At 37.0% G+C, this 26,270-nt stretch overlaps 2 protein-coding genes across 6 annotated transcripts in view; both read left to right on the top strand.

The window, feature by feature from the left end:
* The first annotated feature begins 27 nt into the window (after nucleotides 1-27).
* On the top strand, nucleotides 28-19,900 carry knl1 (kinetochore scaffold 1). The gene is made up of 24 exons (XM_058380431.1): nucleotides 28-592; nucleotides 1,879-1,918; nucleotides 3,232-3,291; nucleotides 3,387-3,469; nucleotides 3,555-3,604; nucleotides 3,868-3,892; nucleotides 4,247-4,272; nucleotides 4,595-4,641; nucleotides 5,414-7,951; nucleotides 8,094-8,193; nucleotides 9,343-9,410; nucleotides 9,594-9,692; nucleotides 9,768-9,883; nucleotides 10,864-10,954; nucleotides 11,137-11,253; nucleotides 11,649-11,736; nucleotides 14,612-14,735; nucleotides 14,869-14,973; nucleotides 16,005-16,105; nucleotides 16,226-16,288; nucleotides 16,863-16,969; nucleotides 18,072-18,193; nucleotides 18,361-18,486; nucleotides 18,697-19,900. Exons 1-24 carry the CDS (start codon nucleotides 564-566, stop codon nucleotides 18,791-18,793), a joined length of 4,422 nt encoding a protein of 1,473 aa, XP_058236414.1. The 5' UTR covers nucleotides 28-563; the 3' UTR covers nucleotides 18,794-19,900.
* A 358-nt stretch (nucleotides 19,901-20,258) lies between these two features.
* The window catches only part of dmd (dystrophin), a 183,206-nt gene continuing 177,194 nt past the window's right edge, over nucleotides 20,259-26,270 (top strand). Inside the window, exon 1 of one of the 5 annotated variants that reach the window (XM_058380899.1) lies at nucleotides 20,259-20,459. In XM_058380899.1, the coding sequence (XP_058236882.1) occupies nucleotides 20,375-20,459 (85 nt within the window). In that variant the 5' untranslated portion in view covers nucleotides 20,259-20,374. The remainder of the gene's footprint in view (nucleotides 20,460-26,270) is intronic. The other 4 variants (XR_009203704.1, XM_058380897.1, XM_058380896.1 and 1 more) reach the window with 4 other exon arrangements.

The raw sequence follows: 26,270 nt of genomic DNA on the forward strand, positions 1-26,270 counted from the left end.
CAGAAATAGCGGGAAATATTAAGATATAGACACCTAAAGTACTTAGGGATATATTGTCAATTATATTAGTGCCCATTCATCATGGTCTGTTTTCTGACATTGGCCATATGTTAAATATTTCAGCGTTCATTTTATAAAATGATTTTTGATTCTAATTAGATAAACAGATACACCTTGACCATCACGTCATGCCATTACACGCGACATGAATGTAACCATCGTGACCATTTCCGTACAGTACACATTTTATCGTGACACGCTACGCCGTCGGTTTTGTCCAGTACTGCGCATGCGCCAGTGGCAAGCGGAAGGCGGTTATGTTCAAACTTGAGAAAGAAACATTTAAACGCTAACGGTCGGAGGAGAAGCGCGAGCGATTATAGAGGAAGAATTTATCAACATATCTACTTCATGTTATTTGGAGCACATAAGATAGACACTAATGTAAAACCAAGCAATTTCGTGGTTAGGTGTTTATTTTGGCGATTCTGGTTCAGTAACAGATTTCTGTCATCGCTCTGTGGTGGTGGTTAGTTTTTGTGAGCAGTTCTGCAGGGTTCTCAATGGAGCAGAAAGAGGCACAAAACCTCGGGTAAGTCCAGTTAGATTTAGTTTTCTGTGTTTAGGTTATTTTCCTCAAACCATTATTTTCTACAGCTTTATTTTCAGTAAAGAGCTGATAGCCCGGGTTCACACCCAGGGAGCTGAGGTGAATGTTTATTAGAGGTATTTTATACCCTAGACCAGAGAGGGGCTAGAGGTGAAATCAGAAATGTGACCTAAATGACAAAAAAGACTATTGGACATTGCCAAAATGTAAAAAAAAAAAAAAAAAATCACCAAATCTATCAAACTCTGTGCCTTTTGCTGCTTTTCTTGTACTTGTAGGTGTATTTTGTTGAGTTAGAAAGTATAGCCAGGATTTCTCAAATCCCAGCAATATTAAAGTCCAAATCCATCTCAATAAAAACAATCCTTTCGTTCTGATCTCTCAGTCCTGGTTATAGATGTTCAGTGTCTCACACACATGTAGGTGTTATTAGATGGGCAGTATGCCTATTGCCTACTGTGGGCATTACTGTAACCCTTCCCCTGTCTCAATATTTACAATCTAATGTACAACACAGCACAGAAGATATATCATAGATACACCACACGTCTGTGTTCCCTTTGTTTACAATAGCCTATGTTTACATAAATTGATTAAGTTTAATTGCAATTATTTGCTTTAATACAAGATCCAGGCAGCTATTTTCAGACATGCTTTTTCCACCTGCATGGACGGTTGCTGGGATTTCTCTCCATGTTGGTGTGAGGAGCTCCCTCAAAACATGATAAATGAGAGGACCTGGTTCAGGAACCTTACAAGGATGCCCTTCTTCTATAGCTGTATCAGGACGGAGCTGTATCAAACCCCAGACGGAGACCCCAGAGTGGATCAAGGGCCCATCTGGGAGATATATGTATTGTTACCACTTGGGAGTGTCTGGGGATCCTTCTGAGGGAGCTTTACTGATCTTCTACATGTTTTACAGCTTAGTTTAGTGGTAATTTAATATTTGTGATGTCAATAGCTTTAAACATATTCAGACAGCTCATGTGTATCACAATATATATGAAACACTGCACATTAAGAAGGGTCTAGAATAATGGTCATTACCTCCATAACCTTTACTGTGCTTCTGAACTTAGACAGCAGGTTCATCATGTTGTTGACCTGGTGTGATCATGCTCACCACTGTAACCATAAAAACGGACTGGTTTTCTATATTATTATCTAATTTTTATTTTTCATATTTTATTTAGAATGTCATGCAAATGGAAATGCATCTGATTTTCAGTATCCAGAGAATGTGACACATAAATGTTTGTTTGTAGGCATGACCGAGAAGGATCGTCTAAAAGAAGAATTTCATCGGTAGGTACTTTTCAGGTTTATTGTACAGTGTTGCAGAGCTCTGTTCACATCAGCCACCATATCTGGCTGACACGTAGAAGCACACATTAAAAGCTTATGTATTTGTACAAAATTCATATACGCCTTGTAAAAATAATATGTACATATGTAATAACATGTAAACATTGTAATAATAATAACCATTATTATTATTATTTAACACTTCATGAATCAGAAAGTTCTTTCAGACTTGCGGTATACCTATATAGAGGAAAAACTCTGTAATCAGTAATTATGAAAACACTGATGTACTTAATGTAAAGGGTTTATTTGTTTGTTTAATCATCACATTTCTAGACACTTTATACTAGACTAGATTCCCTGAAAATGTCACCTATTGAACAGGAAGGGTTCATAAGTAATAACTTGTAGATCTTTTTAGCATTTTCTGTACCACTTGCATTTACTGGGCTCTGTAACACATCTGTATGTTCAGAAATGAATGAGCCTCAAATTCTGACACTGAAGCACTATTAATTGGGAATGGTCACATTATTTCCAGAAAGTTTGATGCAGATCTGAAATGGTTTGTCTGTGTTTTTTGTTGTTGTTGTTGTTTTGTTGTTGTTGTTTTTCCATCTGGTGATTTGAGGTGGATTTACCCTCCTGGCCTGTCTTTCCTTTGCCAGACACAGCCATGTTAAGTACAGCATGAGTCTAGTGCACACTACATGATTTTCCCATATGGAGACTTTGCATTCAGCAACTACAGATGTTAACTAGTTCTTCAGTCTCAGTCTGTTCCTTTAATCAGGTTCATCAGCCATAGAACTTGCCTCCCTTTTCTAGTTTGTGCTAAATATGGATGGATTCACTGTACCCTTTATCATTTCCATTGGAAGACTCAGTAACTGCAGCCTTAACAGTTTCAACATTATCTGAGCCACCTGTTACTAGTGGGATATCCCTCTTAATAGTCTGTAACTGCCTGTTAGTAAAATGATTATGAACACATCTCCAACACATCAGATGTGTTTATGAACACATCTCCAATTATGACACCCAGCAGCACAACAAAACATTTTTGGAAACTGGCTTGCTGTTGTTCATGTAAACAAGTCAGGTGTAAGGAGAGGCAGATTGACTTGCCGTGTCTTACTCGGGGTCTGGATTAGTCGAATATAGATTGCCAATGAATGATCTATGTATCAGCAAATTGCACATGCTATGTATTGTAGATTGTCTACGTGTGTAGACGACGTGTGGAATCAGGAAAAAATATTTTATAAAATCATGAATTCTGTGAAAAATCTGACTAACTGTGCCCAATACAGATACTAAAAGCTCCTCGGACATCTATGAAAGTGTTTGGAAATGATCAGGATGAAAACCAGGTGATTATTACTATGTAATTATGTCATTTTCTACTTTATATACTTTCTATGAATTTGTTTTTGCCTATTGACACTTCACCCTCCTACACCCCCAGGAGGAAACTAGACCCATCGAAAAACGGCGAAATTCACGAAGAGTCAGTTTTGCCACTACAAATAATGTTCGCGTCTTCCCAAAGTAAGTTGATTTACACACACAGTTAACGTGATGCACTGAGAGAGAATTAATAACAATGTGTGATATTTACTGTTTTAATATTTAGAGACATCAAAACTGATCCTGTATTGACCCCCATCCAAAACGTGGCAGTTGGTGAGTGTCCATTTCTTTTGATTCATAGAAAACCCTCTAAATGATTTATTTTTTTAATAGTGTAAATAACTGAACCCCTCCAAACCTTCATTATAATCAGTTTTTTAATACAGTATTCCAAAATAAAAAATACTGACTCTTATGACTATATCTTGTATAAAAATGCTCCTTGTGCCACATTGTTCAAAAATGAGTTTTCTTGCTCATTCATTTTATTTAAATCTTAATGAGGAGCATTGCATTTCCTTTTCTCCATATTACAGGTACCCATGAGGGACAGAATGAGAGGTAAGTAATTACATCCTTCTTAAAACACAAACCATTTTTTCCAGGTTTTGTGGTATAACTTGGACTTTATCATGAATTTATGTATAGTAGCCAGCAGAAAGGTTGTTTGACATGGTTTAGTTTTCTCTCACTGTGACAGTAGCTTGTTAAACTGATTTGACCTCTCATCCTTGACATTGTGTAATGAAAGTTTTGCTTTGTGAAGTCAGTTAGTGATTTTGTTGGCTTATTTGTTCAAATTCAAGCATCTTTACCAAACGTGCCTCTTTAGCCTCTTTAGATCTAGTTATCATCTGTCAGTTTCACAGTTCCTTTTATTGGGCTGAACTTTATCTTGCTCTTCTTTTAAATTAGGATGCTGTGTTCTGATACCAGTATGGGTAAGTATTAGTCTATTGATTGACATTTCATAAGTGTTTCTCACATTTGATTAGTTAAAGAGCTCATGCACTGTGTATACATGATAGGAAATTAATTTGATTACAGTAGCAATAATTTTAATTAGAACATTCTAGCATTCTTCAGATCCAAGGCCAACGAAAAGACATAAAAACAATGCTGTCTAAGATGTTTGTGGGAGAATATTTGACGAGTCTTACTAGCCTAAGTTTTAATGTATAACATCTATTGTACATCTATAATCTGTGTGGTTTGTTCAGATCATGACCATGATTGACCCTTACCTACATTTTATAATTCCAGGATTAGACACAATGCTAACCCAGCCCTTCCGCTTTGAGCTAAACAAGGTGAGTTACTGCCTGAATTACCCTAACTTCATATCTGAATTTATTTTAGTGTGTTTTTAAGAGTGCTCTAAAATTGTTTACCAAAGCTAGAACATTGGGGGAAAAATGTTTCTGCTCTTTTTACAATCTTCAACTGTGCAGTTTTGGTGAGTTCATTGTAGCTTTTGGTGTATTTATTGTAGCCTTAGATTCCTGTTCTTGGCTGACAGGAGTGAAACCCAACATGGCCATCTGCCTCAAGGTTTTGTGTTGTATAAGCTGAAATGTGCATTTTTTCTGCAAATGAGAAGCTTTGCCTTGCAAGTAATCCACAGTGAAATATGAGCAAAATAATACTAATAACCTGAGGCACCCACATATTTCCTTATGGATGGTGCACTTTCCCTACAACTGTGCATTTCTGATGCTCCTCTTGAATTTTATTCCGTCAGTTTAGTCATTGCCAATGCCTGACTATTAGCTACTTCTCCATTATCACATTATGGTTATTAAGCAGGGAGGGTAAGGTGAAACACAATCTTCTTTAAAGATGCTGCTGCTTTTGTGGAGTTTCCGTGGCTTGGAGGTGAGCACTTCTGCCATTAAGATGAACATTCAGGCACCAACATTTAGCTGCTGTTTCTCTAATTGACAGGAGAGTTTGCCATGACCATGAATCACTTGGGCATAGCTTGAATGCTTCTCTGTTGCGGCTTTTGAGAATAATGACAAATTGTTTTATGTTCCTTTTAATTTAGCTTTCGTTCTCTTTCTGTCTTTATCTCTCTATTAGGAGAATTTCTTCTCTGAACCAAACTTACCAGTCGACTCGGAAGACAGAACTGTGCTCATTGGAGAGGACACTGGGTACATGGACATGACTTGCAGTCATACAGTTGAATTTAACAAAGAGGATACATTTGATCCAAAACTTATCTTCAAAATGTCCAATGTCAATGAACCTCACAAGCTGAATAGTCAAAATGGTATGACCTGTAAAACCGTTAGCAGCGTGGAAAAAGAGGCGGTGCGCTCACAATTCAGTGACTTTCTTTCTTGTCTGTCAAATACAAAAGCCCAAGATGTTGCTACTTCATTTCCAAAGAAAAATAAGGATCATTTCACTTTGGAAAATATCAGCAATGTGATAATAGACAAGGAGAACTTTCTACCATCTGGTTTGACCACGCTTTCGCTTCCTGCGACGGACAACATGGACATCACCAGGGAAGAAAAAGAGGCTTTTCAGCATTTTACTTATTCTGTAGATGAAAATTATAGAAGCACAAATACAATGTTCTGTTCAAATTTTGATGACATGGAGCTCACTCAACAAACTAATACCATCAACCTCAAAGGCTTGGACAATCCAAATCATAGCATGTCCTCTGTGGATCAGAAGAAATTTGCCTGTGATGACACCAGTGAAATGATTATGACTGAGGTTTTGGATGAATATGTTCAAGATCAAAACAGGACTAACCACGTTCAGAGTAACATGTCATTTGCTGATGTTCAAATGGATGTATCACAAACTGCAGCCAGCAAACCTGGAGAATGCAAAAGAAACATGCCTCTGGCAACTCCTACTGTGATTCACAATGAACAGAGTGACTTTATGGATTTGACATGCCAAGCACCAACTGGAGTTTTGTCTCATGTTCTAGATGGTTCCGTGTTCACAGAAAGCAGTAATATGGCCATAGAGCCAAAACATATTTCAGAAACAAACGTAATGTCAAAACCTCAGGCATCTTCCAAGCTACTGCCATCAGCTTCTCTAGAAGTCAAAAGGGCTGATCCTTTTAAAAGTGAACTTTCACTCTCTCACATGGTTGGTGATCCCAAAAAGACGTGTTGTCTAGTAGGTGATGATCTGGAAAAGACACATCATACAGTAAGTGATGATATGGAAATGACACTGTGTCAGACAGTCCTTGAGACCAAAAGTTGTGATGACTACAAACCATCAGACAAATCAAAGAAAAGGGTATCGCTTGCCTCAACATCTTTTAAAACTAAAGGCCTGTCCCCTGAACACACTGGGCACATGGAACTGAGTAGATATTCATTTTCTAAGAGAACAAAAACTGAGAATTGTGTTGTTCCTACAGCACCGAAGTTTCTTCTTCAGGATGTGTCTAACTGTATGGAACTACAGCAGGACACTGCTTCTCACATGACCGTTACAGAAGATGATATGGAAATGACCAGAGTGAATACAGTTAATTTTGGTACAGAAACCTCCTGGCTTACAAGTCCCTCATACAAGACACAGAGTGCACCATGTGTAATATCTTCTAGACCCACCATAGACCAAATGAAAAGGTCTGAAGCAAACCTTGGAACAGTACCTGCCTCACAAACTGTAGATTGCAGCTCTTCTGTTTCAGTAATGGATTTGGATGCTGGAAATTGTAAGATGGTAGGCTTGGCCAGAGATCAGACAATTGACACAACAGCTCACCATAACTCTAAACCTTCTTGCTCTAACAGTGCAAATGAACAATTAAAAACTGAAGAATTCTCTGAGGAAGACAGTAATATGGAATTTACTACAGTTAATACAGCTCCCCTGAAAGAGCAGTGCTGTGTTGCATTTAATCAGGAAGAAATGGCAAGAGAAACTGTGGAGACTGTGCCAGCAACCACTGACCAGAAGATATGTATAGAAACTGAGTCTGATATTGACACTTTGAAAAAGGAAGATCTGAGCTCTGTTAAACCCAGACGAAGGAGTCTAGCTGATCTAAAACTGAGACTTCAAAATATTTCACAGTATATTAGTGAGCAAGATGGATTGTTGCCTGGAAGTGTTACGGCTCCTGTACCTAGCTTCACAGCGGTGTCTCCAGTTGAAAAACATTCTGAATTGGACAATTCTTTACAGCCTTTCAAGGAAACTCAGCTGCTTGGAAACAAATTGAACACACCATTCAGCCTAAAAAATTCTCTAATGGCAAGATTGTCAGTTGGTGGTATCATGCCAAAATTTCCCCCACGAGCAGGATCAGCACAATCCAACCAAACAGATCCCAAAAGCCCTAATAACCTTCAAGATCTTCAGCTGCAGACATGTTTCAATGCTGATGTACAAAACGGCAGCTATGAAACGGATCTCATTGATGACGTGCTCCCTGAAGATGATTTCTCAGATGCTTTGGTCAGCTATATGAGCAAAAGCAAAGTGGAAGAAGCCACTAGAGAGGTGTATTTGAATAAGGATGAAGTTGAATATAATCACATGGAGCATGTCATGAATATAAGCCAGTCTGGGAAAATGCCACCTGAAGTAAAAGATGAAAATACGAAAGACTCCAGCGACAAATTGGTAAGAGGATTTGTGCTTTACTGCATTTCCCAGCTTTATCTGCAAGTTAAACATAGTACAGCATTTTATATTCAGATATGTTTAATTTACTACTCTTTCATATGGCTCTTTTTATTTTTACTTCTACTTTGGCTGTGTGCAGTGGGACAATAATTGTGCAGCTCCGAATGCCCCAGCTCAAGTGGTAAAGACAGATGACACCAACTCCACCATGATGAAATTTGAAGGAAACTCTGAATTAAGTGAGTTTAAAGTCTAGAGCAGGGGTCTCCAACACGTCGCTCGCGAGCTTTTATAGAACATGTTCAAAATTGATCAAATTAACTCAATAAACCTGTTTAAATTTCAATCTAATCAATCACATTGTTCACTGATCATGTTAATTTTGAATAAACAAGTTGAAAAAAAATTTCAAACTCACTGACCTCCTGCCCCTTTCCAATGTTGTACCAAAATCTGACCCCCTGGACATACACACTCCTCCGTGTGTCCACACGCGTCACATAGTCTAATGCAGCCGTTCATCAATGGACTTCACACAAAGCTAGCACCAAGACCATGCATGGAAGTGTTATATAAACTTAAATCCATAAGCACAAAATAAAGTTGTTAGGATAAAGAAAATGCATCCAGATCCAATCGACAGCGTTAGGAATAAAGCTACAATGCTGCCAAAGCAAAGCCGCTGAATGACTCTATCCTGCTGCATGAAGTTGCAGGACGAATGAGCTGTAGACATTTCTTATTATCTTAGTGTAGCTGGTGTTTTAATGTAAAGTACAGTTTAATATTCTCATTGCAGTTGGATATGAATGCCAGAAAATACTATTATTTAATCGCATAAAGTCCAATACAATTTCAGGTCTCTGCTTTGAAAATTAATATTGCCTTCAATATCAAAGTTTTCCCTTTTTTTACGAAAAGAGTCTTTTTCAGTCTTGCTGAGGACATCAGGGTACGTGTCGTGGGACTTTTTCATCAACAATTTGCTGATAACCAGAATCTATGTGAATAACAGAAATGTGACAATAACAACTGATAAGTCTAATCAGCAAACCCGTTGGGTTAAATCATTTAACTCTACTCAACAGTTTACATGCTGCTTATGTGAATTTAAATTGATTTATTGCAAAATATGACTGTTCAATATTGACATTAAAAGGTTAAAAGCCCATTCAGCTGGTTTGATTTATGGAAATAAGCTATATAAAAAAATGTTACTAATAATACAAGACAGTAGCTCTTGGCCACCTTCATTTTGTCAAAGTAGCTCTCTGAGGAAAAAAGGTTGGAGCCCCCTGCTGTAGAGCATTTAATATAATAACATTGTATTATTTGCTTACAGATTAAACATTTCTAACTAAAACCTCAATATTATCTTTGTTTAAAAGCTCTGAGAAACTCGCAGCTTGATTCCCAGATTGGGGGCACAATGGATCACGAGTTTGATTTCTATGAGGTAAACATATTTGTGTTTATTTGTACAATTAAGCAACTTAGATATTTAGACCAGTTTATTCTGTCTGAACTATAATAACTGAGAATTGCTGATGATTGCAGTTTTGCTATAGTAACTGATAATAGCATAATCGCTGCAAATCAATGTGTTTACTAAACCTGTTTGTTTATTTTTCTTTTTAAGAAACTTGAAGAAGGAAGTATTACAGTGAATGAGTTCCTAACACACTTTGGTGCCAAATTTGTAATCCATCGATCAAGACCCAGTGCTCTTCCTGACAATGTAAGCTTTTCATATTCCATATACCAGTGTTGCATATTTTGGACAAAATATTCACTTTGCTCTATTCTGTTCCAGTTTAGAGCTGCCCAGACTTATACAATGGAGGACTTGCTTAGAGAAAAATACATACACCGTCCTAAGCAGAAAGTCTATGAAACAGATTGGCTGAACCTCTCAGAGATGGCTGAAGGGTAAGTAATTAAACTTATTTAAACAAAACACACACACACACACACAGCGATAACAGTGTAGCTCTGAATCATCAAGTCCTGGAGTCCACAAAACCCCTGAAGAGGTGTCATTTTATCTGGCACCAAGACTTTAGCAGCGGATTCTTTAAGTCCTGTAAGTTGTGAGGTGCAGCCTCCATGGATAGGACTTATTCCATAGATGCTCAATCAGAATGAGATCTGGTGAATTTGGAGGCAAGGCAACAACTTGAATTCTTTGCAATGTTTCTTAAACCGTTCTTGAATGATTTTTGCAGTGTTGTAGGGTACTTTTTCCTACTAGAAGAGGCCACTACCATTAAAGGAAACTGCTGACTTGAAGGGGTGTACTTGGTCTGTTTATGTTTAGATGGGTAACATCAAAGCAACATCCACATAAATCCCAGGACCTAAGATTTCCAAGCAGAACATCACACTTGCCTTCATACAATAGTGCATCCTGAAAGCTGTGATCCACTGTGTGTTTCTATCGTAGTCAGCATTAACTTTTTAAGCAATTTAAGCAGTAGCTGTGGTATTGGACCAGACAGGCTAGCCTTCGCTGCCCATGAGCACCAACAAACTTTGTGCAGCCATGATCCTGTTGCTGGTTCACAGGTTGTCCTTCCTTGGACCAGTTTTGGTAGATCCTAACCACTGCATAGCAGAATCACCCCACAGCACCTGCTGTTTTGGAGATGCTCTAATTGTCTAGCCATTAAAATTTGGTTCTTTTCACTGAGATCCTTACTTTTAAAAACAATTAAAAAAATCCTATTTTTCCTGTTTCCAACACAATCAACTTTGAGTACTGACTGTTCAGTTGCTGCCTAATATCTCCTAAACCTTTACCATTGTAAAGAGATTTAAACCACTGACAGATGAAGTAAATAATGTTGTGGCTGATCAGTGTTATGACTAAATTTAAATTTTTATAAATCCTAAAATCAATTTTATTTCAGGTTTAAAACACAGATGGCAGATCAAGATAAACCACTGGGAAGTATTAATGGAAAACTGCTGCAAGATATTTCTGCTTTCTCAAAAGAGCAGGTGCTGTTTTGTTTTATATTATACAATATTTAGCAAACAAAATCATAGTAAATCATGTGACTGACTGATCAGTTCTTTTCTCTTGAAGTGCCTTTAAAAAAGCTCAGGAAATGAAGAATATCATTTTAGCAGCTATTACAATGAACCTGTTCCATTAAAGGATATTCTTCTGTATCCTACAGCTACAAAGATTTGGGTCCAAGTTGAAGGAGCGACGGGTGTACTTCCGAAAACGAAACAAAGCACTTTCCCATAAAATGAAGGAAAACTTATATTCTCAGCTTTTAAAAACAACACAGGTGAGAGCCACTTTGACTTTTGTTTCAGGCAGACACTTCTGTCTTAACTACTGTTTCTCACCTTTTTCCTGACTTTACTATAATTGTATCGCTGACTCATGTCTTGAATCATTTGTGTGCATATCTAACTCAGGCATCCAGAACAAGCAGAATTCATGTCTGGGCTATTAGTTTTTCATTTATATTTGACTAGTCATCAACCAACCAAATAAATTCTAGGCTTTATTGACTTTATGCTGAATCTTAAAGCAACATAAAGTGCTGCAACATGTGTCATTACTGTAACATTATGTAACACAAAGTACATATATATGTGACAGGACTGATTTGATTTCTTTGCAGGTTAAAAGTAGTTGTTTTGTCTATTTAGCGTTAATATTTTCTGTAAATTTCAGGAAGCAAAACAAAGCCTGACCTCAAAAATCAAGGAAACAAATGAGATGTTATACGATTTAGATGGATGTATAAATGACTTGGAGTCTGGTATGGGAAAATTCATTCATTTCTTTTATGCAGATAGATATTGTTAGAATTGTATACACACACGTACATAAACACGTATGGCTGCAACGATTAATTGATTAGTTGGATATTTTTTTTAAATATATTTTTAAAAAACTATTTTTAGTTTTAAAAAAGAAAGAACATTTAGAGCATGAGATTATTATCAGGGTCTTATGTGAAATAAGACATTGAATCTAATGTACAGTGCCTTGCAAAAGTATTCAACCCCTTGAAGTTTTCCACATTTTGTCACGTTGCAACCACAAACGTAAATGTATTTTTGGGGGGGTGTATGATAGACCAACAAAAAGTGACACATAATTCTGAAGTGGAAGGAAAATGCTAAATGGTTTGTAAAAAAAAAAAAAATTTTACAAATGAATATCTGGCGTGTGTTTGTATTCAGCTCCCTTTACTCTGATGCCTCTAACTAAAATCCAGTGGAACTAATTTTCTTCAGAAATCACCTTATTAGTAAATACAGTCCACCTGTGTGTACAGGTGTTCTTTGAAGCCCTCAGAGGTTTGTTAGAGAACATTAGCATCATAACATTGAACAAACAGCATCATGAAGCCGTTGTTGAAAGAGAGCCATAAGAAGTCATGTATGCAGTTTGCAACAAGCCATAACGTTATGTGTGGTGGAAAACTAACACTGAACACACCATCCGTAAACATGGTGGTGTTAGCATTATGTTGTGGAAATGCTTTTCTTCAGCAGTGACAGGGAAGCTGGTCATAGTTGATGGGGACATGGATGGAGCCAAGTACAGGGCAATCTTAGAAGAAAATCCGTTAGAGTCTGCAAAAGACTTGAGACTGGGGCAGAGGTTCACCGTCCAGCAGGACAACGACCCAAAACATACAGCCAGAGCTACAATGGAACAGTTCAGATCAAAGAATATTCATGTGTTAGAATGGCCCAGTCAAAGTCCAGACCTAAATCCAGCTAAGAATCTGTGGCAAGGATTGAAAATTGCTATTCACAGACGCTCTCCATCCAATCTGACTGAGCTTGAGCTATTTTACACATAGGAATAGGCAAGAATTTTACTCTCTATATGTGCAAAGCTGGTAGAGACATACCCTAAAAGACTTGCAGCTGTAATTGCAGCAGAAGGTGTTTCTACAAAGTATTGACTCGGTGGGGGGCGAATACAAACTGTGGAAAAGTTCAAGCGGTATGAATACTTTTATGAGGCACTGTAAGGTGAAGGTATTCTGTAAAGTTCTTTTCCTGGTTCAGGACCCTTTTTAATCTGATATTCAAGCCTAATTTGTTTCATTTCTGTCAGAACAAATTCAAAGTATATAATTTTCTGTCTGTCTATTTAACTGAAACACACTGATGATTTTGTGTAAGGTGAATCATTTTTTGTGTATGGAATCAACTCCTGAGCTTTTAGTTCCACTCTATTAGTGTTTCTTGCCTGGAGTCAGTGAATTAGATTTCCCGTGGGTTTTTTCCCCTCTTTCTTTTTCTTTAGATCTGTTGTTGCAGTCTTAATATATAAATATATATACACTATATTGCCAAAAGTATTCGCTCACCCATCCAAATAATCAGAATCAGGTGTTCCAATCACTTCCATGGCCACAGGTGTATAAAATCAAGCACCTAGGCATGCAGACTGTTTTTACAAACATTTGTGAAAGAATGGGTCGCCCTCAGGAGCTCAGTGAATTCCAGCGTGGAACTGTGATAGGATGCCACCTGTGCAACAAATCCAGTCGTGAAATTTCCTCGCTCCTAAATATTCCACAGTCAACTGTCAGCTGTATTATAAGAACGTGGAAGTGTTTGGGAACGACAGCAACTCAGCCACGAAGTGGTAGGCCACGTAAACTGACGGAGCGGGTCAGCGGATGCTGAGGCGCATAGTGCGAAGAGGTCACCAACTTTCTGCAGAGTCAATCGCTACAGACCTCCAAACTTCATGTGGCCTTCAGATTAGCTCAAGAACAGTGTGCAGAGAACTTCATGGAATGGGTTTCCATGGCTGAGCAGCTGCATCCAAGCCATACGTCACCAAGTGCAATGCAAAGCGTCGGATGCAGTGGTGTAAAGCACGCCGCCACTGGACTCTAGAGCAGTGGAGACGCGTTCTCTGGAGTGACGAATCGCGCTTCTCCATCTGGCAATCTGATGGACGAGTCTGGGTTTGGCGGTTGCCAGGAGAACGGTACTTGTCTGACTGCATTGTGCCAAGTGTAAAGTTTGGTGGAGGGGGGATTATGGTGTGGGGTTGTTTTTCAGGAGCTGGGCTTGGCCCCTTAGTTCCAGTGAAAGGAACTCTGAATGCTTCAGCATACCAAGACATTTTGGACAATTCCATGCTCCCAACTTTGTGGGAACAGTTTGGAGCTGGCCCCTTCCTCTTCCAACATGACTGTGCACCAGTGCACAAAGCAAGGTCCATAAAGACATGGATGACAGAGTCTGGTGTGGATGAACTTGACTGGCCTGCACAGAGTCCTGACCTCAACCCGATAGAACACCTTTGGGATGAATTAGAGCGGAGACTGAGAGCCAGGCCTTCTCGTCCAACATCAGTGTGTGACCTCACAAATGCGCTTCTGGAAGAATGGTCAAAAATTCCCATAAACACACTCCTAAACCTTGTGGACAGCCTTCCCAGAAGAGTTGAAGCTGTTATAGCTGCAAAGGGTGGACCAACGTCATATTGAACCCTATGGATTAGGAATGGGATGTCACTTAAGTTCATATGTGAGTCAAGGCAGGTGAGCGAATACTTTTGGCAATATAGTGTGTGTGTGTGTGTTACATGAGAATGTAGATGAAGTGATTTGAATATCATGTAATATAACTGATCTCATTCATGTTTAAAAATAGAGTTGATTGGGATGAACCACATCGTCATGGGAGACCAAAATTCCCTCATCAGACTCGAACCTGCTTTGAAAGCAAAGCAAGAACAACTTGACACTTTTAATTCAGAAGTTACTGAGAAAGAAAAGTATGTATTGTTTAAATAACCATTATTAACATATAAAACCGTTAAATCCTTTATATTCTGTGAGCAATTTGTTTTTCTCCATCTGTTTATTTAAAAAATATTTAACTAAATAATACTTTGTTGTTGATGCCAGGCAACTCTGTAAACTTGAACTTCAAGCTCAGTCTTTGGAGGACTCATGGGAGAAAGTTCAAGATGAAACCAGGGAACTTGAATGCCAGACAACAAATCTGAACAGGTATATTCACATTTCTTTAACCTTTGGACTTTGTCACAAAACTAAGCTGTTGTCTGTAATATCAGTAACTGTAGCAGTTGACAGATAATAGAGGTTGAAATATGTGACAGAGTGCAGAACAACTATTTGGAGTACTAATATTAGATTGAACTCTTTTCTTATGCAGTAGCATTTAATCATTTTAATATATTGGGAAGTAAGATAGTGACAGAAATGTTTGATGATCAGCGGTAGTAAATGGCTTACTTCAAGGCAGCTTTGCACAACTGAGTGCAATTCTCTGAGATTTAAAGCCTTCTATCCAATAAGCAAGGGACTAAAGGGCTACAGTGGAATCGAAAATGCTGAATTTACACATTTTTTCCCCTTAAACCAAAAGTGATAAATCAGACTGGGCATGAGCTCAAGTATTTGATACCATTTCAATGAAGCTAAGTATCCTTTCAACCCAGTTAGTATTGTTTGTCTTTATTCTTCTACACCTATATGTTTGTCTATAATCCCAACCATCAGTTGTCACCCAGAAGAGGATGGGTTCACTTTATAAGTCTTACCGGTTTAAAATGCTTTACAAGTAAAATTTAATTACATGGAAATAATGATCAGGATATGAGGCTGTGCTTAATGATTGCTGCTGCCAGCAAGTTGCCAGCACTGACAATGACTAACCACTTGGTTACAGAAATAAGTGGGTAAACATATTATCTAATTAAATCAGGCAGCTGTCCTTCACATGCCATTCCTTATATTCAGTGCTGAAGTATTTTGGTAGTTTATTATATATCACGTGGTTCACTTTAACGTAAATATAACTCCTAGCTAATCAATTTTCCAGAAAGGGGGCCATAAACTACTCAAAAGGTGAGCTATTTTTAAAGTACGTGTTCATTTCAGTCAGAAGTCTGCAGGCTGGACACTTTAATGGAACTCGAAAGATACTCCCTCAGTATGGGTGTACACCTCAGCCTCATCTTACTTTCACTTCATTGTCCTGAGGCTTAATGATTTTTTTTTTTTTTTTTCACTTTCAGTCTCAATGAGTGGCGATTCATTTCTGGGGATAAAAATGGGATTGTTTTTTCCTTTCTTCACAACACTGTGCACCTAGAAGTGAAACACAAAAAGGCCTCTGGTAAGTCTTAGTACCTAAACACCCAATACTGACTAAAACAAGCAGGCTTTTGTTTATTTTCTGGATTTATTGCCTGTCATTTATTGCCTGTTTAACATCTGCAATATTTTATTTTTCCAGGAAAAGAATTTAAGAATGATGTAGATCAGGATGTGGACGTTTCATTCAGATTTTTGCTGAATGGTGAGAGAATTTTGCGGCCTTAAGGAAAGCATTTAAATTTTCCATTTTCTGTAAAAGTATCATTCTCCAGCAGTTAGAAAAACTTGATGTATTAGGGAGAAAAATATGTTTACAGAAGACAATTGCGAAAGGTCTTTGCTCAGATATCTGCACAGTGTTTGCACTACACAGGCATCAATCCCACGTGCATTTGTCTTTAGTTTCTCTGGTTTCTTTGCATGTCCTTTAGTTGTTATCTACTTATAATTTTTGTTTGATAAGACAAAAATTGTTAGGCTGCTAAAGATGGGGTTAATTTTGGGTTTACTTTATAGGTTTATTTGTGGATAAAGTTTCTCTAGAAGCTTTTGCTGAAACATTTTTATGCTGATATAACGTAAAGGGTAAAGAAATCTGTCATTCCAAAATAACCAATGATTAGAAAATAAAACTTTCTGCACAATTTTGCTTCATGTTCAACCTTTCATCTGTAGTCAGAATGCCTTTTTGTCTTGCTATTGATATAATTTTGAAACCTTTTATAGATTTTTCTGCCTCTTTAATGTTCAATATTTCACTCTTTTTCCCCTCACAGTCTGCTCACAGCCGAGTGCAATCATGGTGCACAAACTGCTCAAAGAAAACCTCAACTATCAGTCTAAATGGAAGCAGAAGTACTTAACAACTCAAAGCATACCAATGGTAATTATTCATTCCTTATACAGAAATAATTCAGATATAGCTATAATGCTAACTACTATAATAATAATAATTATTATAATAATAATACTATTTGCATATGCAAAGTATATTAAACATTTTACTTTGGTTTTTGTTTTGTTTAGTAATAATAAGGTGTAAGTAGTAATAAGTTACCAAATCCATAAAGAGTTCAATGCTCAGTCTTTATGGTTTCCTTGCAGCAGCTTTGCAAATATTTTTCAAACTTGGTGTATTTATACTCTAATTTTCTTCTTCCAGCATGATAATGTGTGGCATGTTTCAAGGTACTAAAATGTCTCAGGGTCATGTCAAACTGCTTCCATGAATATTACAAAGGGTTCATTGTATTTTTCAGGCCTCCCCAGTCACCAGCTCTGAATCTATTAAAGCACATTTGCGATGAGGTAGAATGGGAGATTCACAGCTTAAAAGTGCAGCTGACAAATTGTAGAAAATATATAATGCAGTCATGATGTCAGCATCCCGATTTTAAAGCAATATGTACAACACCCTGTGGAATCCATGCTATGAAGCAAAAACAGCTACATCAGGGCACAGGGTTGAGCAGCAGCCCAAAGACCCAATATACTTGGAAATTCAAGGCCAGGAGAAATCTACCCAAAAATCTGGAGCACCAATAATCAACCACCTGACCAATTCAACAAACAAAAAAAATTCTCCAACTTGTATCTGTATCTGCTTCGATTATCTGTTCAATCTGATGCATGTGCATTCAATTATGTCCCAAAAGGAAAAAAAAAAAAAGATATATATACCTATACAAGTAAATTATATTAAGAGCAGATTTAATGCTTGTTTAAGTGCTGAGGGAAGATGTGGAATATCAGTCTTAATCTGAAGACAGTTAGAAACTTGGTTGATGGGACTGATGGGCAGTTGAAATTCCACTATCTTGGTACAAAAAAACCTTTAGAGGCTTTAGAGAAGGTTAAGGAGTTATTCTTTTGCCTAAGCAATTTTTCTACTAAATTAGCAATACAGTGTCGGACAAACCACAGTCTATGTACACATGATCCTGGTGTGTTTTTGATGTAACTGTAAATTTTTGCTCCCACAATAGTTGCTGCACGATGTCAGTGTGGTGGTGAGCCGACTTCGACTCTTGGGTGAAGAAATCCATAGGCTGAAGAAGTGGGGAGGCCTGAGACTTGGAATCTTGCACATTACTTGTGTGGATTCACTGTAAGTAAAATTCATCAAAACATATTTATAAATTTTTTTATTTTAAATTTTATTAATTAATTAAAGATATTGTCTGTTGCATTCATGATTAAAAAAAAACAGACTGGCATTTGCAAAAGCATTCTTTCAGTGAGTTGTAAATATTTCTCATTCCCTTTCCCTCCTAGGGTTGAAGTCTTGTTCTCTAGTGTCAAGGCATTTGTTAAGTTTGAGCTAAGCCTGGCTGTTACCCCAGATTATCCTTTCAGGCCACTGCAACTGCAGAAATTTCAGAATCACATTGGCAACACAAGGTTTGGAATAATTTGTTTGTTAAAATGATTTCTTTGTAATTTATTCATCCCTTTTTGAGTTTCACTCTCCACTGTTAACTGTAACTCATAATAGTGATAATATAAATGTTTAGGTCTGCCTGATTGGAAATGTGGTTTTATCTCCGAAATGTTGATGTTTGCTTGAAATCTATTTCTTGTTTTTTTTTTGTTTTTGTTTTTTTTGCATAGGCTCGAGCAAATCAAAGACATTGTATCCTCTGTAAGACCAGCCAAGAACTATCTGACTACAGTCATGAAGAGGATTCATTCTAATCTATTGGGCTAAGATCAGAATTTTAAAAATTTGCTTGTTTGATCTGTTGATGTTATAAATATTTTCATGTAATGTCTTGTTTTTGAATAGTTAGTAGAGTTTAAAATAAAGGATGTTTTTTGTCAGCTTGGTGTTCAACTCTGTTTTGTAATTCACACTCATGTTTCACCAGATGATAATTCTTCACAAAGCAGCAATATAACAAGTATTTTTCTGTGCATCATTTTTAAAAGGGACTGTTTGCAGGATGAGTGACACTCAAGAGACACAAGCAATTTACTGGCCTTGTTATCCAAATCCTTAATCCTAGGACAGTTTCTCACATAAAATATATAGAGCTACAAATAATGTGTAAACAGAAATATTCAATGGCTTTATTTATTCTGTTTTTTATTGCTACATCTCAGTCTCATTCTCAGGCCTATTCACTTCAACATTTTAAACATGACCAGCTAGATTCACGGTAGTATTTAGGGGTACAAACGCAATGCTCAGAGACCCTATTGTTATTGTACTCTTTTTATTATTATTGTTATGGGTTCCAGCACTTCCTGATTGGCCACATGGTGATGCTAGAGTGATAAAAGCAAAACCAGACCAACATGATTGTTGTTTTGTTGCTTTTGTTATTGTTGTTGGTAAAATAACTTGTGAGCACTTGTAGACCACTCATCAGAACTCCACCAAATTTTGCTCCATTCAACTCTTCATTGTCTAAAGACTTTCGATAGAGCAAACTGTTTGTATAAAATGTGTCAACAAATATGGTGGTGGGCACAGCAGCAAGAATGTGAACTTGTATCTCTGCAATGCTTTAGCATATTTACACCAGCTTGGTGTGGCTTATAACAGTCAGTGCCACCTACTGGTCATGATGTATTAAAAATGTATATTTTTGCTTGTAATGTCTGTATGTTTCATCCTAAATTCATGAAACTGGTATCTTCAGATTCAGTGAGGCATTCAGAGTCAAACAATGCCCAGTTTTACTGTCTGTCATTTTGGGCATTGGCCATTTTGAATTGTTGCTGTATTTTTTCTAGTAGTTGTATTGTACAAATACATTGGAGTATCATTTCAAAAAAGTGTCTTTGTATCATTCCATCTCCAATTTAAGTTCTTACACACTTGCTAAATAAAACATATCTTTTGACGCATGCTTTGAAAGTTCTCAAAATGCTTGAACCCTAATAATTGCTGCTCACGGCTGTAATTCAAATTTGATTTTCTAAGGAATATTATATGTTGAAGCTCAAGAATCTTTGGTTATTATAGATCCAGATTTTTTCTTATCATAACAAATTGTGCCTTCAGGGTGTAGTACGGAGGGTGCCAGACTAAAAAAAACATAATGTCTGTGGTGACACACTGTCTATTCCATAAGCTCTATTTTAGGACAAGTAGAATATGCCACCTGTTCCCTCTCTTCTGGGGCCTTGGCAGGTTATTTCCAGTTCACAAGCTGTCCTAGATCAGTATCATTCAAAACTTTCTGGGAGCTGTTGCAGAAATCTATAGTAAAAATCTCTGGCAATTTTACTTTGCTAAAAACCTTTAATAGAGTAAGACACTTTCTGGCATTTGGGATCTGACATGGCTGAAGCTGCTTCTGTGGAGGACCAGTGGGTGGTGGAAGCTATTGAGGATGAATTTGGTGAAATCATTAAAACAAGATCAGGTAAGAATCTCACTGTAAGATGTCCATAGCATCAATCTCTGAATGCTTTATACTTAAACATTGATGTGTGATAAAGGAAAAGATGAAAAACATTGATTACATTTAGGTTTGTGTTGTCTCCAATGATCGGTGAGACTTAAAACTACTTTAAAATATCAAAATAATGGGAAACATTTTGGTTTCGCAAAATGCTGGGAATATGTTCTTTATTTGTATCTCCTTTTCTTTCTAGTCTTCTGGATATCGGGTTAACAAAGGTACCCAAAAAAACCCTACAATAATTATAATAAAAGTCATGTGAAGATGGGCAACAATTTAAAAAAATAAATATATAAACAAACATTTTACTGGCCTAGACCCAGACATTCATGTTTATAGTTTGTAGTTGGAGTGAGTTATATTTACTGTCTTGTTGAAATATGGCCTTAGAGCACTTAAAAATAACCCCAGTTGCCTGGTGTAAGATTTCAGGAGGCCTTGTTTAGGACATGCTGTTTCTCATTCTTGAATTATTCAGATTATTCACATCTGACCAAAATGGCCGCAGCTTCATTAAAATACAGAAGCGCTCCTTCTGATGGATGAATTGGGTTCTTGTGTAGTTTCTGCTTTTGTTTCTTCTCTAGCTTGAGCAAACTTTAATGCTGGTGATCTAGAGTATAGATTCTGGATTGTCTGGAGCCTTGAACGAGACAGTTTGGCACTTTAGCTTGCAATTCTATCCTGTTTTTATATATATACATAGTACAACAGCACCAGCTGTGTGTTCTGGATATATACAATATTACTGTCTATTTGTTGAAATATCTCTGCGAAATACAGTCTTTAGGAGTATTTAACAGTTTTATCTGACCTATTCATTTAAAATCATTACAATAATAATAGGACAAAATCATTAGCATGAATTTTGACAGTTTTTTTGTTGTAAATCAAACAAATTACATCACAAATATATAATGAAGTAATAAAATACACCAGATGTAGGCTGTACACAAAACACAATCACAATATTCTCATATTATGTTTATCAAATAATAATAATAATAATAATAATAATAATAATAATAATAATAATAATAATAATAATTAGAGTAAATGTTGCTTTGAGACAATGTCCATTGTAAAAGGCACTATACAATAAATTGAATTGAATTAAATGTTTCATCTGCAATATATTGGTGTAAAATCGAGAATATTAAAAAATTGTATTCTAAAACAGGGTTAGAACTTGGATTTAGATTTAGCCTGTCTAGCCAAAGAAAGAAACATTTATTAATAAATAAATAAATAAATAAATAAATAAATAAATAAATAAATAGATCATAAAAAAGACAGATAATAAAATCCATTAAAGAAGATCCTAAAACTGAAAGAAAAAAGAAAAATGACAGTAATAAGATAAGATATGAAAGTAATAAGACAGTATTAAGATAGCCAGTTCATTAAAAGAAAAAAAAAGTTATATGTTTAAATAAATATGTTTTGAGATTTTATAATATTTTTTGTTGGTGCCTGATGGATCTGATTATTACCTGCAGCACACGCCTCAGCACTGTGCTGTTTATATTGTATTGTATTACTAATTAATCCAATTAAATCTGACCTAATGCTACTCTGAAATATTCCTAAATACTTGCCCAGTAGCTTGCTATGAAGTATGAAGAAAAAATGTATATTGCTTTTGGAGTAAGCTTGAGTAGGAGAAAATTCCCTGGATTTTTTGTCCCACTCCTAATTTAAGACTAATTTGACTTCCTATACTCCGTTTCTCTCTCCCTGTGGCTTTATAGAGACTACAATCTCAGTTAAAAGCCCACAGTCTTTGTTTATACTAATCTGTGCAACAAACAACAACTCTACCATTCTGCACATGTTTATTATTTTTAACTTTAACTTTATTCAATTTATTCTATAATCAGAGACATTGATGATTTTTTTTGGTGGTCATATCCGAACTCCAAAGTTCTCCTACTGAATAAGTCAGTGAATCAGGACAGATAAATACAAGGGTGAATACGTGTATAATGGGGCATCAGGTAAATTGGGACAGTTAAACTTAGCAACATTTCTGACCGAGCAAGTGAATGTCAAACCTTATTTTAAGAAGCCCTTGCAGTGGAACGGCTTGATCGCAGAAACATGACTTTATTCATGTGACTTTGGGACAGAACGGTTCAGGTCCATTTAGGAAAGGGTTTACCAACCAGGGGTTCTTGGTGCTTTTGCAGAGGGTTTGTGAAACTTGTGATTAAATGTCAATGACACAGATAAACTAAATTACATTTTAATATCAACAATAAATATTGTGGAAAAGCTAAAAGTCTAAATTAATTAAAACCTTTAACACTGTATAACTTTATTGTAGCCTCATAAGTAAAAAGTGATGAAGGAGTTGTTTGAATTAGTTATGGTTCATTTTTAGCATGTGAGAAAAATATTTTCTCAACAAGCAAAAGATTCAGTTAATGTTAACCTGCTTGACATCTCTATTATACTTGAGGATAAACATGTAGGTTTAAGGGGTTCAGCTGATCTTAAAATGCAGAAAGCCAAGTGAATTGAAGTGACAAGATAAAATGGATGTATGAGTAGATGTATGAAAACCCACACCTGTAGTTATAGTCACTGAAGGATTTGATATGTGTCTTTTTAAGAAGAAGGTAATCAGTTAAATAAGTTAGACCCGGAATAAAGAATATGACTTCAGGCTTCTACTGAGTATGAGATTTTTTTTGCTTTGTGTTTATATAATTTTAGAGATTGATGTTTTTGTTGTTAATCTGCTTCCTCAAGAAAGAAATTACAATATGTAACTTAACTTTAAGTGGTGTTATTTTTCTTTGAATTTATTTATGCTTATTTTAAAAAAAGATTGGTTAATTTGGAGCAATATATGAACATTGATATAAAAATGTTACTTAAACTAAGCATCTTTAACATTTCTTTGGCATTAGTCTTGAAAAAAGGGTCCTTTATAATATCATCTACACACACATTGCTTCTAAAGAGCCTTATGCTATCATATCAATGTCTCTTTTACATCTTGAAATATCTTCAGGATTTCAGAAACGTGGGTGTTTATTTTATTATTAGCAAGGTGTGTGGAAATTCAAAAACTGTCCTTTAATTTCTGGACTGATCAAACCCTGTTGCTTTGTTGCTGCAACTCGCTGCATGTCTGAACGTAGCATTAGCTCCAGTAAAGGGCAAGCAATGCTTTTATGCAATGCAAAGTAATGCTTTTCATCACTATATCAATCATGGAGTCATCCTCTCACCAGGACCAATTGCAAATCCATTTATCCTGATAGCTATCCCAGACTTGCCTCAAAACTTTACCTGAAAACTTTTTTCCCTGTCTGTTACAAAGCACTGACACTGCAGCATACAAAAAAATGCTTGCTCACCTCACAATAACAATAACCATATCAAAAATTACAGACATTTGATTTATCCTTCTCGGTTTGGCTATGAGGATACCCAGATATCCAGATTTTCAGTCTCCTCTCATCGTTGTATCATCCAAACAAGAATTAAAGTGTTATAGGTGTTCCAGGGTAGATCCTCAGAGATGTAGACAGCCAGGAACTTGATGGAAGTTGGAGACATGCTTCATTCAGTCCCACTGAGCGTCTGATTTATGGAAATTCACAATGAGCTCTTGGTCTTCTTGGCCTTGAGGGTGAAGGTGTTGGTGGAACACCATGCTGCTAGGCTTGATGAATCAACATGATGTTGCATTAGTCAGTCACAGTTATGTTACCTGGAGTACACAAGTGTGAGCTGCAGGTTACAGGTTATTTTAATGTATGCTTTTTCAGTAATCACTGAGGAGAACTGTGAAAGTCACAGAATCAGTATCTCTAGCAGTATCATGCTACTAGATGAAGATGGTCCTGACAGGAACCTAATAAATAATACATCTCTACTTACAATGTATTTACAATATTTCAAATTTTGTGTAAAAAAATAACAAGAAAATAACAATATATACTCGTGTATACTTTACTAATCAAGTTTTTTTTTCCTGTGCAAAACCCAACTGCCCACATTCATTCACCCACAGAGACATATGGCTTCCAGGCATGTCTCAGACTGAGGTATTAAAAGCTTGTTCTTAATGAGCAGTAATCTATGCTTCCATTGAAAACATAGTAGAATTAAATCAGCAGTATATCCCAACAGAGGTTTGGCATCTCTGGGTATTTATAGGTACAGTTTTGTTGCACAAGCTAGAGTGTTGTTATACTGAATAGCTGTAGGTCTTCGCAGCTGTGCTGACATTCAGTACATTCATTTGATGTTTTGATCTTGCTTCATACAAAAGTTCTATAAACAATAAATTAATACTGAGTCATAGTTCAGGCAACAAAATACATGGCCAAATGTATTTTTTTCCTCCACTAACAAATACTATACCTGAGGACAAAGCTGAAGGCAGAAAACCCCACAAACAAATGAACGCTGTTGCAGTAAAAAACTAACAAAGCATCTCAAGAGAGGAAACTGAATTTAGTGGGTTCCAGATTCCAGAATACCAGAAATACAGTGAGGGAAAAAATTATTTGATCCCCTGCTGATTTTGTACGTTTGCCCACTGACAAAGAAATGATCAGTCTGTAATTTTAATGGTAGGTGTATTTGAACAGTGAGAGGCAGAATAACAACAAAAAAAATCCAGAAAAACGCATTTCAGAAAAGTTCTACATTGATTTGCATTTTAATGAGTGAAATAAGTATTTGATCCCCTATCAATCAGAAAGATTTCTGGCTCCCAGGTGTCTTTTATACAGGTAAGGAGCTGAGATTACAGTAGGAGCACTCTCGGGGAGTGCTCTTAATCTCAGCTCATTAACTGTATGAAAGACACCCTGTCCACAGAAGGAAGCAGTCAATCAGATTCCAAACTCTCCATCATGGCCAAGACCAAAGAGCGGTCCATGGATGTCAGGGACAAGATTGTAGACCTACACAAGGATGGAATGAGCTTCAAGACCATCGCCAAGCAGCTTGGTGAGAAGGTGACAACAGTTGGTGCGATTATTCCCAAATGGAAGAAACACAAAAGGACTGTCAAACTTCCTCGTTCTGGGGCTCCATGCAAGATCTCACCTCATGGAGTTTCAATGATCATGAGAACGGCGAGGAATCAGCCCAGAATTACACTGGGGGATTTTGTCAATGATCTCAAGGCAGCTGGGACCATAGTCACCAAGAAAACAATTGGTAACACACTACGCCGTGAAAGACTGAAATCCAGTAGTGCCCGCAAGTGTTGTGGTCAAATGAGACCAAAATCTAGCTCTTTGGCATCAACTCAACTCGCCGTGTTTGGAGGAGGAGGAATGCTGCCTATGATTCCAAGAAGACCATCTCCACCGTCAAACATGGAGGTGGAAACATTATGCTTTGGGGGTGTTTTTCTGCTAAGGGGACAGGACAACCGCACCGCATCAAAGGGACGATGGACAGTGCCATGTACCATCAAATCTTGAGTGAGAACCTCCTTCCCTCAGCCAGAGCATTGAAAATGGGTCGTGGATGGATATTCCAGCCTGACAATGACCCAAAACACACGGCCAAGGCAACAAAGGAGTGGTTCAAAAAGAAGCACATTAAGGTCCTGTAGTGGCCTAGCCAGTCTCCAGACCTTAATCCCATAGAAAATTTGTGGAGGGAGCTGAAGGGTCAGCCACAAAACCTTAATGACTTGGAGAGGATCTGCAAAGAGGAGTGGGCCCAAATTCCTTGAGATGTGAGATATGTGCAAACCTGGTGTCCAACTACAAGAAATGTCTGACGTCTGTGATT

The sequence above is a fragment of the Hemibagrus wyckioides genome, linkage group LG26 (genome assembly GCF_019097595.1).
Source record: "Hemibagrus wyckioides isolate EC202008001 linkage group LG26, SWU_Hwy_1.0, whole genome shotgun sequence".
NCBI lineage: Eukaryota > Metazoa > Chordata > Actinopteri > Siluriformes > Bagridae > Hemibagrus > Hemibagrus wyckioides.